The sequence below is a fragment of the Hemiscyllium ocellatum genome, unplaced genomic scaffold (genome assembly GCF_020745735.1).
Source record: "Hemiscyllium ocellatum isolate sHemOce1 unplaced genomic scaffold, sHemOce1.pat.X.cur. scaffold_965_pat_ctg1, whole genome shotgun sequence".
Taxonomy (NCBI): domain Eukaryota; kingdom Metazoa; phylum Chordata; class Chondrichthyes; order Orectolobiformes; family Hemiscylliidae; genus Hemiscyllium; species Hemiscyllium ocellatum.
In genome coordinates, this window is record NW_026869330.1 from 42501 (window position 1) to 54922 (window position 12422).

Sequence of the window (12422 nt, forward strand, 5' to 3'; positions counted from 1 at the left end):
TAACCATCGCCCCCTTGACGTTCAATGGTGTTACCGTCACTGAATCCCCCCCCCTCCCTCCCCCCCACTATCACCATCCTGGGGGTCCCATTGAGAGGGAATCTAACCATCGCCCTCCCCTTGACGGTCAATGGTGTTACCGTCACTGAATCCCCCCTCCCTCCCCCCACTATCACCATCCTGGGGGTCCCCATTGAGAGAGAATCTAACCATCGTCCCCTTGCCGTTCAATGGTGTTACCGTCACTGAATCCCCCCCCTCCCTCCCCCCACTATCACCATCCTGGGGGTCCCATTGAGAGGGAATCTAACCATCGCCCTCCCCTTGACGGTCAATGGTGTTACCGTCACTGAATCCCCCCTCCCTCCCCCCACTATCAACATCCTGGGGGGTTCCCATTGAGAGAGAATCTAACCATCGCCCCCTTGACGTTCAATGGTGTTACCGTCACTGAATCCCCCCTCCCTCCCCCCCACTATCAACATCCTGGGGGTCCCCATTGAGAGAGAATCTAACCATCGCCCTCCCCTTGACGTTCTGTCTCTGTGTGTGTGTCTCTGTCTCTCTATCTCTCTCTGTCTTTCAACAAATACTGTTTCCTTCTGTCTATCCACCCTCCGACCCCTCCACCTCTCTTCCTCACCCTCTGTCTCCCTGTCTGTCTCCACCTGGCCACCTCTCATACTCTCTCTCCTTCCGTCTCTCTCTATCCCTCCCTCTCTCTCTCTCTCTCTGTCTCTGCTTCTATCTACCACTCCTTCTATCCCTCTCTCTCTCTGTCAACGCCCTTTCTCTGACTCTCTTGTGCTGCGTATCTCTCTCTCTCTCTTTTTCTGGCTCTCTGGTGCTCAGTCGCTGTCTGTTTTGCGCTCTCTCTCTCTCCCTCCCTTCCTCTCTCTCGCTCTCTCTCTCTCTCTCTCTCTCTGTCTGTCTATCTCTTGTATTGACATCAGTGGCTGGAACGTCAGGGGGTGTGGAATGTCTGGGTTTGCGATGTTTTGGGAACGGGGGACTCGGAGAGCGAGCGAGAGAGAGAGAGAGAGAGACAGAGACAGAGAAACCGCTCGGGGCTCTGTCGGGTTTTCGGAGAGACGCGCCATCTTGAACCGACGGGCGCCCGCTTTCGCGGAGAGAGAGAGAGAGAGACAGGGAGGGACGCTTGAGGGGAAGATAGAGAGAGAGAGAGAGAGAGAGAGAGAGAGAGAGAAAAGGGAGGGGTGGGGTAAGAGGGGTGGGCCCCCCACCTCCCCTCCAACGGCAGCTGAGAGGGGGAGAGTCTCGAGGTGGTTGGCGTAATCAAGATGGCGGACGTCAACCTGTCTGGTTGGGCTTCCAACCAGTCCTGGGTTGTGGAGGAAAGGGAGGGCCTGACCGTCCCGGGGCTGGTGGGCGCCATCTTGTCCCTGCTGTGCCTGACGGGCTGGGCGGGGAACGCCTACACGCTGGCGCTGATGTGCCGCCTCCCCAGGCCCGCCGCCTCCCTGCGGGCCCACCTGGTGAGCTTGGCGCTGGCCGACCTGCTCTACCTGTCGTCGGGACCCTTTGTGGCGTACAACGGGGTGGCGCGCGACTGGGCGTTCGGGCAGGCCGGCTGCCGGCTGCTGCTGACCCTGGACCTGCTCACCATGCACGCCAGCGTCTTCACCCTGACCGCCATGAGCGCCGAGCGGCGGGCGGCCGTGGTCAGCCCCCTGAGGGCCCGGGGCCGGCGGCGCCGGCTGGCGCTGCTGGGCCTGCTCTGGCTCCTCTCGCTGGGCCTGGCCCTGCCGCTGATGGCGGCCATGCGGCTGGAGGAGCGGGCCCTGTTCGACGGGGAGACCCGCAGGCTCTGCACCCCGTCCTGGGGGGAGGAGGAGGTCAGGGTTTACCTCACGCTGCTCTTCGGCACCAGTTTCCTAGGCCCCGGCCTAGTCCTGGCCTACCTCTACGGAGGGCTGGCTCGGGCCTACTGGAGGTCTGAGACCCGGGCTCCAGTCCGCCGCTCGCCCAGCCTCAGGGTGCTAGGCCTGGTCTTCACCATCGTTGCGGCCTACTGGATATGCTTCCTCCCTTTCTGGATTTGGCAGTTGATGCCGCTATATGATGCCAACAGTGCCACCCGGCTCTCCTTCCGGGCCCAGGGCAGGGTCAATGAGCTGGTCACTTGCCTGACGTACGGCAACAGCTGCTTCAACCCCTTCGTCTACACCCTGCTGACCCGCAGCTACCGGGACTACGTCAGGAGGGCGCGGAGGGGCGCGCCGGGCGAGGCGGCGGGGGGAGGAGGCCGGGACGGCGAGGAGGCCGGCGACGCGGGGAGGCCGGGAGGGGCCGGGCGGCGGCGAGGCAGGAGGCCGGGACGGCGCCGAGAGGCCGGAGGGAACCTAGGGAGACGGTGAGCGGACACACTGGCGCGGGAGGGAGCGGCGGTTCACCCGCACACAACGCAGCCTGGGAGGGAGTTACGTGGAATCTCATCGAAGTGGGGGTCGGTCTACGGAGAGATTAACAGCTACCCCGGGAGGGAGTTACGTGGAATCTAATCGAGGGGTTCGGGGTGGTTTTATATACAGAATAACAGATACCCCGGGAGGGAGTTACAGACTGGAATCTAATCGAGGGGTTCGGGGTGGTGTTTATATACAGAATAACAGATACCCCGGGAGGGAGTTACAGACTGGAATCTAATCGAGGGGTTCGGGGTGGGGTTTATATACAGAATAACAGATACCCGGGAGGGAGTTACAGACTGGAATCTAATCGAGGGGTTCGGGGTGGGGTTTATATACAGAATAACAGATACCCCGGGAGGGAGTTACAGACTGGAATCTAATCGAGGGGTTCGGGGTGGTTTATATACAGAATAACAGATACCCCGGGAGGGAGTTACAGACTGGAATCTAATCGAGGAGTTCGGGGTGGGGTTTATATACAGAATAACAGATACCCGGGAGGGAGTTACAGACTGGAATCTAATCGAGGGGTTCGGGGTGGGGTTTATATACAGAATAACAGATACCCGGGAGGGAGTTACAGACTGGAATCTAATCGAGGGGTTCGGGGGTGGGGTTTATATACAGAATAACAGATACCCCGGGAGGGAGTTACAGACTGGAATCTAATCGAGGGGTTCGGGGTGGGGTTTATATACAGAATAACAGATACCCTGGGAGGGAGTTACAGACTGGAATCTAATCGAGGGGTTCGGGTGGGGTTTATATACAGAATAACAGATACCCCGGGAGGAGTTACAGACTGGAATCTAATCGAGGGGTTCGGGGTGGGGTTTATATACAGAATAACAGATACCCTGGGAGGGAGTTACAGACTGGAATCTAATCGAGGGGTTCGGGGTTGGGGTTTATATACAGAATAACAGATACCCCGGGAGGGAGTTACAGACTGGAATCTAATCGAGGGGTTCGGGGTGGGTGTTATATCCAGTATATCAGATACCCCGGGAGGGAGTTACAGACTGGAATCTAATTGAGGGGTTCGGGGTGGGGTTTATATACAGAATAACAGATACCCTGGGAGGGAGTTACAGACTGGAATCTAATCGAGGGGTTCGGGTGGGGTTTATATACAGAATAACAGATACCCCGGGAGGGAGTTACAGACTGGAATCTAATCGAGGGGTTCGGGGTGGGGTTTATATACAGAAAACAGATACCCCGGGAGGGAGTTACAGACTGGAATCTAATCGAGGGGTTCGGGGTGGGGTTTATATACAGAATAACAGATACCCCGGGAGGGAGTTACAGACTGGAATCTAATCGAGGGGTTCGGGGTGGGGTTTATATACAGAATAACAGATACCCCGGGAGGGAGTTACAGCCAGGAATCTAATCGAGGGGGTTCGGGGTGGGGTTTATATACAGAATAACAGATACCCTGGGAGGGAGTTACAGACTGGAATCTAATCGAGGGGTTCGGGGTGGGGTTTATATACAGAATAACAGATACCCCGGGAGGGAGTTGCATGGAATCTCATCGAGGGGTTCGGGGTGGGGTTTATATACAGAAAACAGATACCCCGGGAGGGAGTTACAGACTGGAATCTAATCGAGGGGTTCGGGGTGGGGTTTATATACAGAATAACAGATACCCCGGGAGGGAGTTACAGACTGGAATCTAATCGAGGGGTTCGGGTGGGGTTTATATACAGAATAACAGATACCCCGGGAGGGAGTTACAGACTGGAATCTAATCGAGGGGTTCGGGGTGGGGTTTATATACAGAATAACAGATACCCCGGGAGGGAGTTACAGACTGGGATCTAATCGAGGGGTGGGGGGTGGGGTTTATATACATAACAGATACCCCGGGAGGGAGTTACAGACTGGAATCTAATCGAGGGGTTCGGGGTGGGGTTTTTATACAGAATAACAGATACCCCGGGAGGGAGTTACAGACTGGAATCTAATCGAGGTGTTCGGGGTGGGTTTATATACAGAATAACAGATACCCCGGGAGGGAGTTACAGACTGGAATCTAATCGAGGGGTTCAGGGTGGGGTTTATATACAGAATAACAGATACCCCGGGAGGGAGTTACAGACTGGAATCTAATCGAGGGGTTCGGGGTGGTGTTTATATACAGAATAACAGATACCGGGAGGGAGTTACAGACTGGAATCTAATCGAGGGGTTCGGGGTGGTGTTTATATACAGAATAACAGATACCCCGGGGAGGGAGTTACAGACTGGAATCTAATCGAGGGGTTCGGGGTGGGGTTTATATACAGAATAACAGATACCCCGGGGGGAGTTACAGACTGGAATCTAATCGAGGGGTTCGGGGTGGGGTTTATATACAGAATAACAGATACCCGGGAGGGAGTTACAGACTGGAATCTAATCGAGGGGTTCGGGGTGGGTTTATATACAGAGTAACTGATACCCCGGGAGGGAGTTACAGACTGGAATCTAATCGAGGGGTTCGGGGTGGGGTTTATATACAGAATAACAGATACCCCGGGAGGGAGTTACAGACTGGAATCTAATCGCGGGGTTCGGGGTGGTTTTATATACAGAATAACAGATACCCCGGGAGGGAGTTACAGACTGGAATCTAATCGAGGGGTTCGGGGTGGGTTTATATACAGAATAACAGATACCCCGGGAGGGAGTTACAGACTGGAATCAAATCGAGGGGTTCGGGGTGGGTTTATATACAGAATAACAGATACCCCCGGGAGGGAGTTACAGACTGGAATCTAATCGAGGGGTTCGGGGTGGGGTTTATATACAGAATAACAGATACCCCGGGAGGGAGTTACAGACTGGAATCTAATCGAGGGGTTCGGGGTGGGGTTTATATACAGAATAACAGATACCCCGGGGGAGTTACAGACTGGAATCTAATCGAGGGGTTCGGGGTGGTGTTTATATACAGAATAACAGATACCCCGGGAGGGAGTTACAGACTGGAATCTAATCGAGGGGTTCGGGGTGGGTTTATATACAGAATAACAGATACCCGGGAGGGAGTTACAGACTGGAATCTAATCGAGGGGTTCGGGGTGGGGGGTTTATATACAGAAAACAGATACCCCGGGAGGGAGTTACAGACTGGAATCTAATCGAGGGGTTCGGGGTGGGTTTATATACAGAATAACAGATACCCCGGGAGGGAGTTACAGACTGGAATCTAATCGAGTGGTTCGGGGTGGGGTTTATATACAGAATAACAGATACCCCGGGAGGGAGTTACAGACTGGAATCTAATCGAGGGGTTCGGGGGGGGTTTATATACAGAATAACAGATACCCGGGAGGGAGTTACAGACTGGAATCTAATCGAGGGGTTCGGGGTGGGGTTTATATACAGAATAACAGATACCCCGGGAGGGAGTTACAGACTGGAATCAAATCGAGGGATTCGGGTGGGTTAACTACAGAATAACAGATACCCGGGAGGGAGTTACAGACTGGAATCTAATCGAGGGGTTCGGGGTGGGGTTTATATACAGAATAACAGATACCCCGGGAGGGAGTTACAGACTGGAATCTAATCGAGGGGTTCGGGGTGGGGTTTATATACAGAATAACAGATACCCCGGGAGGGAGTTACAGACTGGAATCTAATCGAGGGGTTCGGGGTGGGGTTTATATACAGAATAACAGATACCGGGAGGGAGTTACAGACTGGAATCTAATCGAGGGGTTCGGGGTGGGTTTATATACAGAATAACAGATACCCCGGGAGGGAGTTACAGACTGGAATCTAATCGAGGGGTTCGGGGTGGTTTATATACAGAATAACAGATACCCGGGAGGGAGTTACAGACTGGGAATCTAATCGAGGGGTTCGGGGTGGGTTTATATACAGAATAACAGATACCCCGGGAGGGAGTTACAGACTGGAATCTAATCGAGGGGTTCGGGGTGGGGTTTATATACAGAATAACAGATACCCCGGGAGGGAGTTACAGACTGGAATCTAATCGAGGGGTTCGGGGTGGGTTTATATACAGAATAACAGATACCCCGGGAGGGAGTTACAGACTGGAATCTAATCGAGGGGTTCGGGTGGTTTATATACAGAATAACAGATACCCGGGAGGGAGTTACAGACTGGAATCTAATCGAGGGGTTCGGGGTGGGGTTTATATACAGAATAACAGATACCCCGGGAGGGAGTTACAGCCTGGAATCTAATCGAGGGGTTCGGGGTGGGTTTTATATACAGAATAACAGATACCCGGGGAGGGAGTTACAGACTGGAATCTAATCGAGGGGTTCGGGTGGGGTTTATATACAGAATAACAGATACCCCGGGAGGGAGTTACAGACTGGAATCTAATCGAGGGGTTCGGGGTGGGTTTATATACAGAATAACAGATACCCCGGGAGGGAGTTACAGACTGTAATCTAATCGAGGGGTTCGGGTGTGGTTTATATACAGAATAACAGATACCCCGGGAGGGAGTTACAGACTGGAATCTAATCGAGGGGTTCGGGGTGGGGTTTATATACAGAATAACAGATCCCGGGAGGGAGTTACAGACTGGAATCTAATCGAGGGGTTCGGGGTGGGTTTATATACAGAATAACAGATACCCCGGGAGGGAGTTACAGACTGGAATCTAATCGAGGGGTTCAGGGTGGGGTTTATATACAGAATAACAGATACCCCGGGAGGAGTTACAGACTGGAATCTAATCGAGGGGTTCGGGGTGGGGTTTATATACAGAATAACAGATACCCCGGGAGGGAGTTACAGACTGGAATCTAATCGAGGGGTTCGGGGTGGTTTATATACAGAATAACAGATACCCCGGAGGGAGTTACAGACTGGAATCTAATCGAGGGGTTCGGGGTGGTTTATATACAGAATAACAGATACCCCGGGAGGGGAGTTACAGACTGGAATCTAATCGAGGGGTTCGGGGTGGGTTTATATACAGAATAACAGATACCCCGGGAGGGAGTTACAGACTGGAATCTAATCGAGGGGTTCGGGGTGGTTTTATATACAGAATAACAGATACCCCTGGAGGGAGTTACAGACTGGAATCTAATCGAGGGGTTCGGGGTGGGGTTATATACAGAATAACAGATACCCCGTGAGGGAGTTACAGACTGGAATCTAATCGAGGGGTTCGGTGTGGTTTATATACAGAATAACAGATACCCGGGAGGGAGTTACAGACTGGAATCTAATCGAGGGGTTCGGGGTGGGGTTTATATACGGAATAACAGAGACCCCGGGAGGGAGTTACAGACTGGAATCTAATCGAGGGGTTCGGGGTGGGGTTTATATACAGAATAACAGATAACCCGGGAGGGAGTTACAGACTGGAATCTAATCGAGGGGTCGGGGTGGGGTTTATATACAGAATAACAGATACCCCGGGAGGGAGTTACAGACTGGAATCTAATCGAGGGGTTCGGGGTGGGGTTTATATACAGAATAACAGATACCCCGGGAGGGAGTTACAGACTGGAATCTAATCGAGGGGTTCGGGGTGGTTTATATACAGAATAACAGATACCCCGGGAGGGAGTTACAGACTGGAATCTAATCGAGGGGTTCGGGGTGGTTTATATACAGAATAACAGATACCCCGGGAGGGAGTTACAGACTGGAATCTAATCGAGGGTTCGGGGTGGTTTATATACAGAATAACAGATACCCCGGGAGGGAGTTACAGACTGGAATCTAATCGAGGGGTTCGGTGTGTTTATATACAGAATAACAGATCCGGGAGGGAGTTACAGACTGGAATCTATCGAGGGGTTCGGGGTGGTTTATATACAGAATAACAGATACCCCGGGAGGGAGTTACAGACTGGAATCTAATCGAGGGGTTCGGGGTGGGGTTATATACAGAATAACAGATACCCGGGAGGGAGTTACAGTCTGGAATCTAATCGAGGGGTTCGGGGGTGGTTTATATACAGAATAACAGATACCCCGGGGAGGGAGTTACAGACTGGAATCTAAACGAGGGGTTCGGGGTGGGGTTTATATACAGAATAACAGATACCCCGGGGAGGGAGTTACAGACTGGAATCTAATCGAGGGGTTCGGGGTGGGGTTTATATACAGAATAACAGATACCCCGGGGAGGGAGTTACAGACTGGAATCTAATCGAGGGGTTCGGGTGGGGTTTATATACAGAATAACAGATACCCTGGGAGGGAGTTACAGACTGGAATCTAATCGAGGGGTTCGGGGTGGGGTTTATCTACAGAATAACAGATACCCCGGGAGGGAGTTACAGACTGGAATCTAATCGAGGGGTTCGGGGTGGGGTTTATATACAGAATAACAGATACCCCGGGAGGAGTTACAGACTGGAATCTAATCGAGGGGTTCGGGGTGTGGTTTATATACAGAATAACAGATACCCGGGAGGGAGTTACAGACTGGAATCTAATCGAGGGGTTCGGGGTGGTTTATATACAGAATAACAGATACCCCAGGAGGGAGTTACAGACTGGAATCTAATCGAGGGGTTCGGGGTGGTTTATATACAGAATAACAGATACCCCGGGAGGGAGTTACAGACTGGAATCTAATCGAGGGGTTCGGGGTGGGTTTATATACAGAATAACAGATACCCGGGAGGAGTTACAGACTGGAATCTAATCGAGGGGTTCGGGTGTGGTTTATATACAGAAAACAGATACCCCGGGAGGGAGTTACAGACTGGAATCTAATCGAGGGGTTCGGTGTGGTTTATATACAGAATAACAGATACCCGGGAGGGGGTTACAGACTGGAATCTCATCGAGGGGTTCGGGGTGGGGTTTATATACAGAATAACAGAGACCCCGGGAGGGAGTTACAGACTGGAATCTAATCGAGGGGTTCGGGGTGGGGTTTATATACAGAATAACAGATAACCCGGGAGGGAGTTACAGACTGGAATCTAATCGAGGGGTTCGGGGTGGGGTTTATATACAGAATAACAGATACCCCGGGAGGGAGTTACAGACTGGAATCTAATCGAGGGGTTCGGGGTGGGGTTTATATACAGAATAACAGATACCCCGGGAGGGAGTTACAGACTGGAATCTAATCGAGGGGTTCGGGGTGGTTTATATACAGAATAACAGATACCCCGGGAGGGAGTTACAGACTGGAATCTAATCGAGGGGTTCGGGGTGGGGTTTATATACAGAATAACAGATACCCGGGAGGGAGTTACAGTCTGGAATCTAATCGAGGTGTTCGGGGTGGGGTTTATATACAGAATAACAGATACCCGGGGAGGGAGTTACAGACTGGAATCTAAACGAGGGGTTCGGGGTGGGGTTTATATACAGAATAACAGATACCCCGGGGAGGGAGTTACAGACTGGAATCTAATCGAGGGGTTCGGGTGGGGTTTATATACAGATAACAGATACCCCGGGGAGGGAGTTACAGACTGGAATCTAATCGAGGGGTTCGGGGTGGGGTTTATATACAGAATAACAGATACCCGGGAGGGAGTTACAGACTGGAATATAATCGAGGGGTTCGGGGTGGGGTTTATATACAGAAAAACAGATACCCCGGGAGGGAGTTACAGACTGGAATCTAATCGAGGGGTTCGGGTGGGGTTTATATACAGAATAACAGATACCCCGGGAGGGAGTTACAGACTGGAATCTAATCGAGGGGTTCGGGGTGTGGTTTATATACAGAATAACTGATACCCGGGAGGGAGTTACAGACTGGAATCTAATCGAGGGGTTCGGGGTGGGGTTTATATACAGAATAACAGATACCCCGGGAGGGAGTTACAGACTGGAATCTAATCGAGGGGTTCGGGTGGGTTTATATACAGAATAACAGATACCCCGGGAGGGAGTTACAGACTGGAATCTAATCGAGGGGTTCGGGGGGGGGTTTATATACAGAATAACAGATACCCCGGGAGGGAGTTACAGACTGGAATCTAATCGAGGGTTCGGGGTGGGGTTTATATACAGAATAACAGATACCCCGGGAGGGAGTTACAGACTGGAATCTAATCGAGGGTTCGGGGTGGGGTTTATATACAGAATAACAGATACCCCGGGAGGGAGTTACAGACTGGAATCTAATCGAGGGGTTCAGGGTGGGGTTTATATACAGAATAACAGATACCCCGGGGAGGGAGTTACAGACTGGAATCTAATCGAGGGGTTCAGGGTGGGGTTTATATACAGAATAACAGATACCCTGGGAGGGAGTTACAGACTGGAATCTAATCGAGGGGTTCGGGGTGGGTTTATATACAGAATAACAGATACCCCGGGGGGAGGGAGTTACAGACTGGAATCTAATCGAGGGGTTCGGGGTGGGGTTTATATACAGAATAACAGATACCCCGGGAGGGAGTTACAGACTGGAATCTAATCGAGGGGTTCGGGGTGGTTTATATACAGAATAACAGATACCCGGGAGGGAGTTACAGACTGGAATCTAATCGAGGGGTTCGGGGTGGGTTTATATACAGAATAACAGATACCCGGGAGGGAGTTACAGACTGGAATCTAATCGAGGGGTTCGGGGTGGTTTATATACAGAATAACAGATACACCGGGAGGGAGTTACAGACTGGAATCTAATCGAGGGGTTCGGTGTGGTTTATATACAGAATAACAGATACCCCGGGAGGGAGTTACAGACTGGAATCTAATCGAGGGGTTCGGTGTGGTTTATATACAGAATAACAGATACCCGGGAGGGGGTTACAGACTGGAATCTAATCGAGGGGTTCGGGGTGGGGTTTATATACAGAATAACAGAGACCCCGGGAGGGAGTTACAGACTGGAATCTAATCGAGGGGTTCGGGGGTGGGGTTTATATACAGAATAACAGATAACCCGGGAGGGAGTTACAGACTGGAATCTAATCGAGGGGTTCGGGGTGGGTTTATATACAGAATAACAGATACCCCGGGAGGGAGTTACAGACTGGAATCTAATCGAGGGGTTCGGGGTGGGGTTTATATACAGAATAACAGATACCCCGGGAGGGAGTTACAGAATGGAATCTAATCGAGGGGTTCGGGGTGGTTTATATACAGAATAACAGATACCCCGGGAGGGAGTTACAGACTGGAATCTAATCGAGGGGTTCGGGTGGTTTATATACAGAATAACAGATACCCCGGGAGGGAGTTACAGACTGGAATCTAATCGAGGGGTTCGGGGTGGTTTATATACAGAATAACAGATACCCCGGGAGGGAGTTACAGACTGGAATCTAATCGAGGGGTTCAGTGTGGTTTATATACAGAATAACAGATACCCCGGGAGGGAGTTACAGACTGGAATCTAATCGAGGGGTTCGGGGTGGGTTTATATACAGAATAACAGATACCCCGGGAGGGAGTTACAGACTGGAATCTAATCGAGGGGTTCGGGGTGGGGTTTATATACAGAATAACAGATACCCCGGGAGGGAGTTACAGACTGGAATCTAATCGAGGGGTTCGGGGTGGTTTATATACAGAATAACAGATACCCCGGAGGGAGTTACAGACTGGAATCTAATCGAGGGGTTCGGGGTGGTGTTTATATACAGAATAACAGATACCCCGGAGGGAGTTACAGACTGGAATCTAATCGAGGGGTTCGGGGTGGTGGTTTATATACAGAATAACAGATACCCCGGGAGGGAGTTACAGACTGGAATCTAATCGAGGGGTTCGGGGTGGGGTTTATATAAAGAATAACAGATACCCCGGGGAGGGAGTTACAGACTGGAATCTAATCGAGGGGTTCGGGTGGGGTTTATATACAGAATAACAGATACCCTGGGAGGGAGTTACAGACTGGAATCTAATCGAGGGGTTCGGGGGTGGGTTTATATACAGAATAACAGATACCCCGGGAGGGAGTTACAGACTGGAATCTAATCGAGGGGTTCGGGGTGGGGTTTATATACAGAATAACAGATACCCCGGGAGGGAGTTACAGACTGGAATCTAATCGAGGGGTTCGGGGTGGGTTTA

General features: G+C 51.5%; 1 protein-coding gene across 1 annotated transcript; it reads left to right on the top strand.

The window, feature by feature from the left end:
* The first annotated feature begins 1301 nt into the window (after nt 1-1301).
* Nucleotides 1302-2488, top strand: LOC132814915 (urotensin-2 receptor-like). Its single transcript, XM_060823611.1, is given in 2 exon segments — nt 1302-2246; nt 2249-2488. Coding segments are annotated over 2 exon segments (1185 nt in total).
* Nucleotides 2489-12422: the final 9934 nt, after the last annotated feature.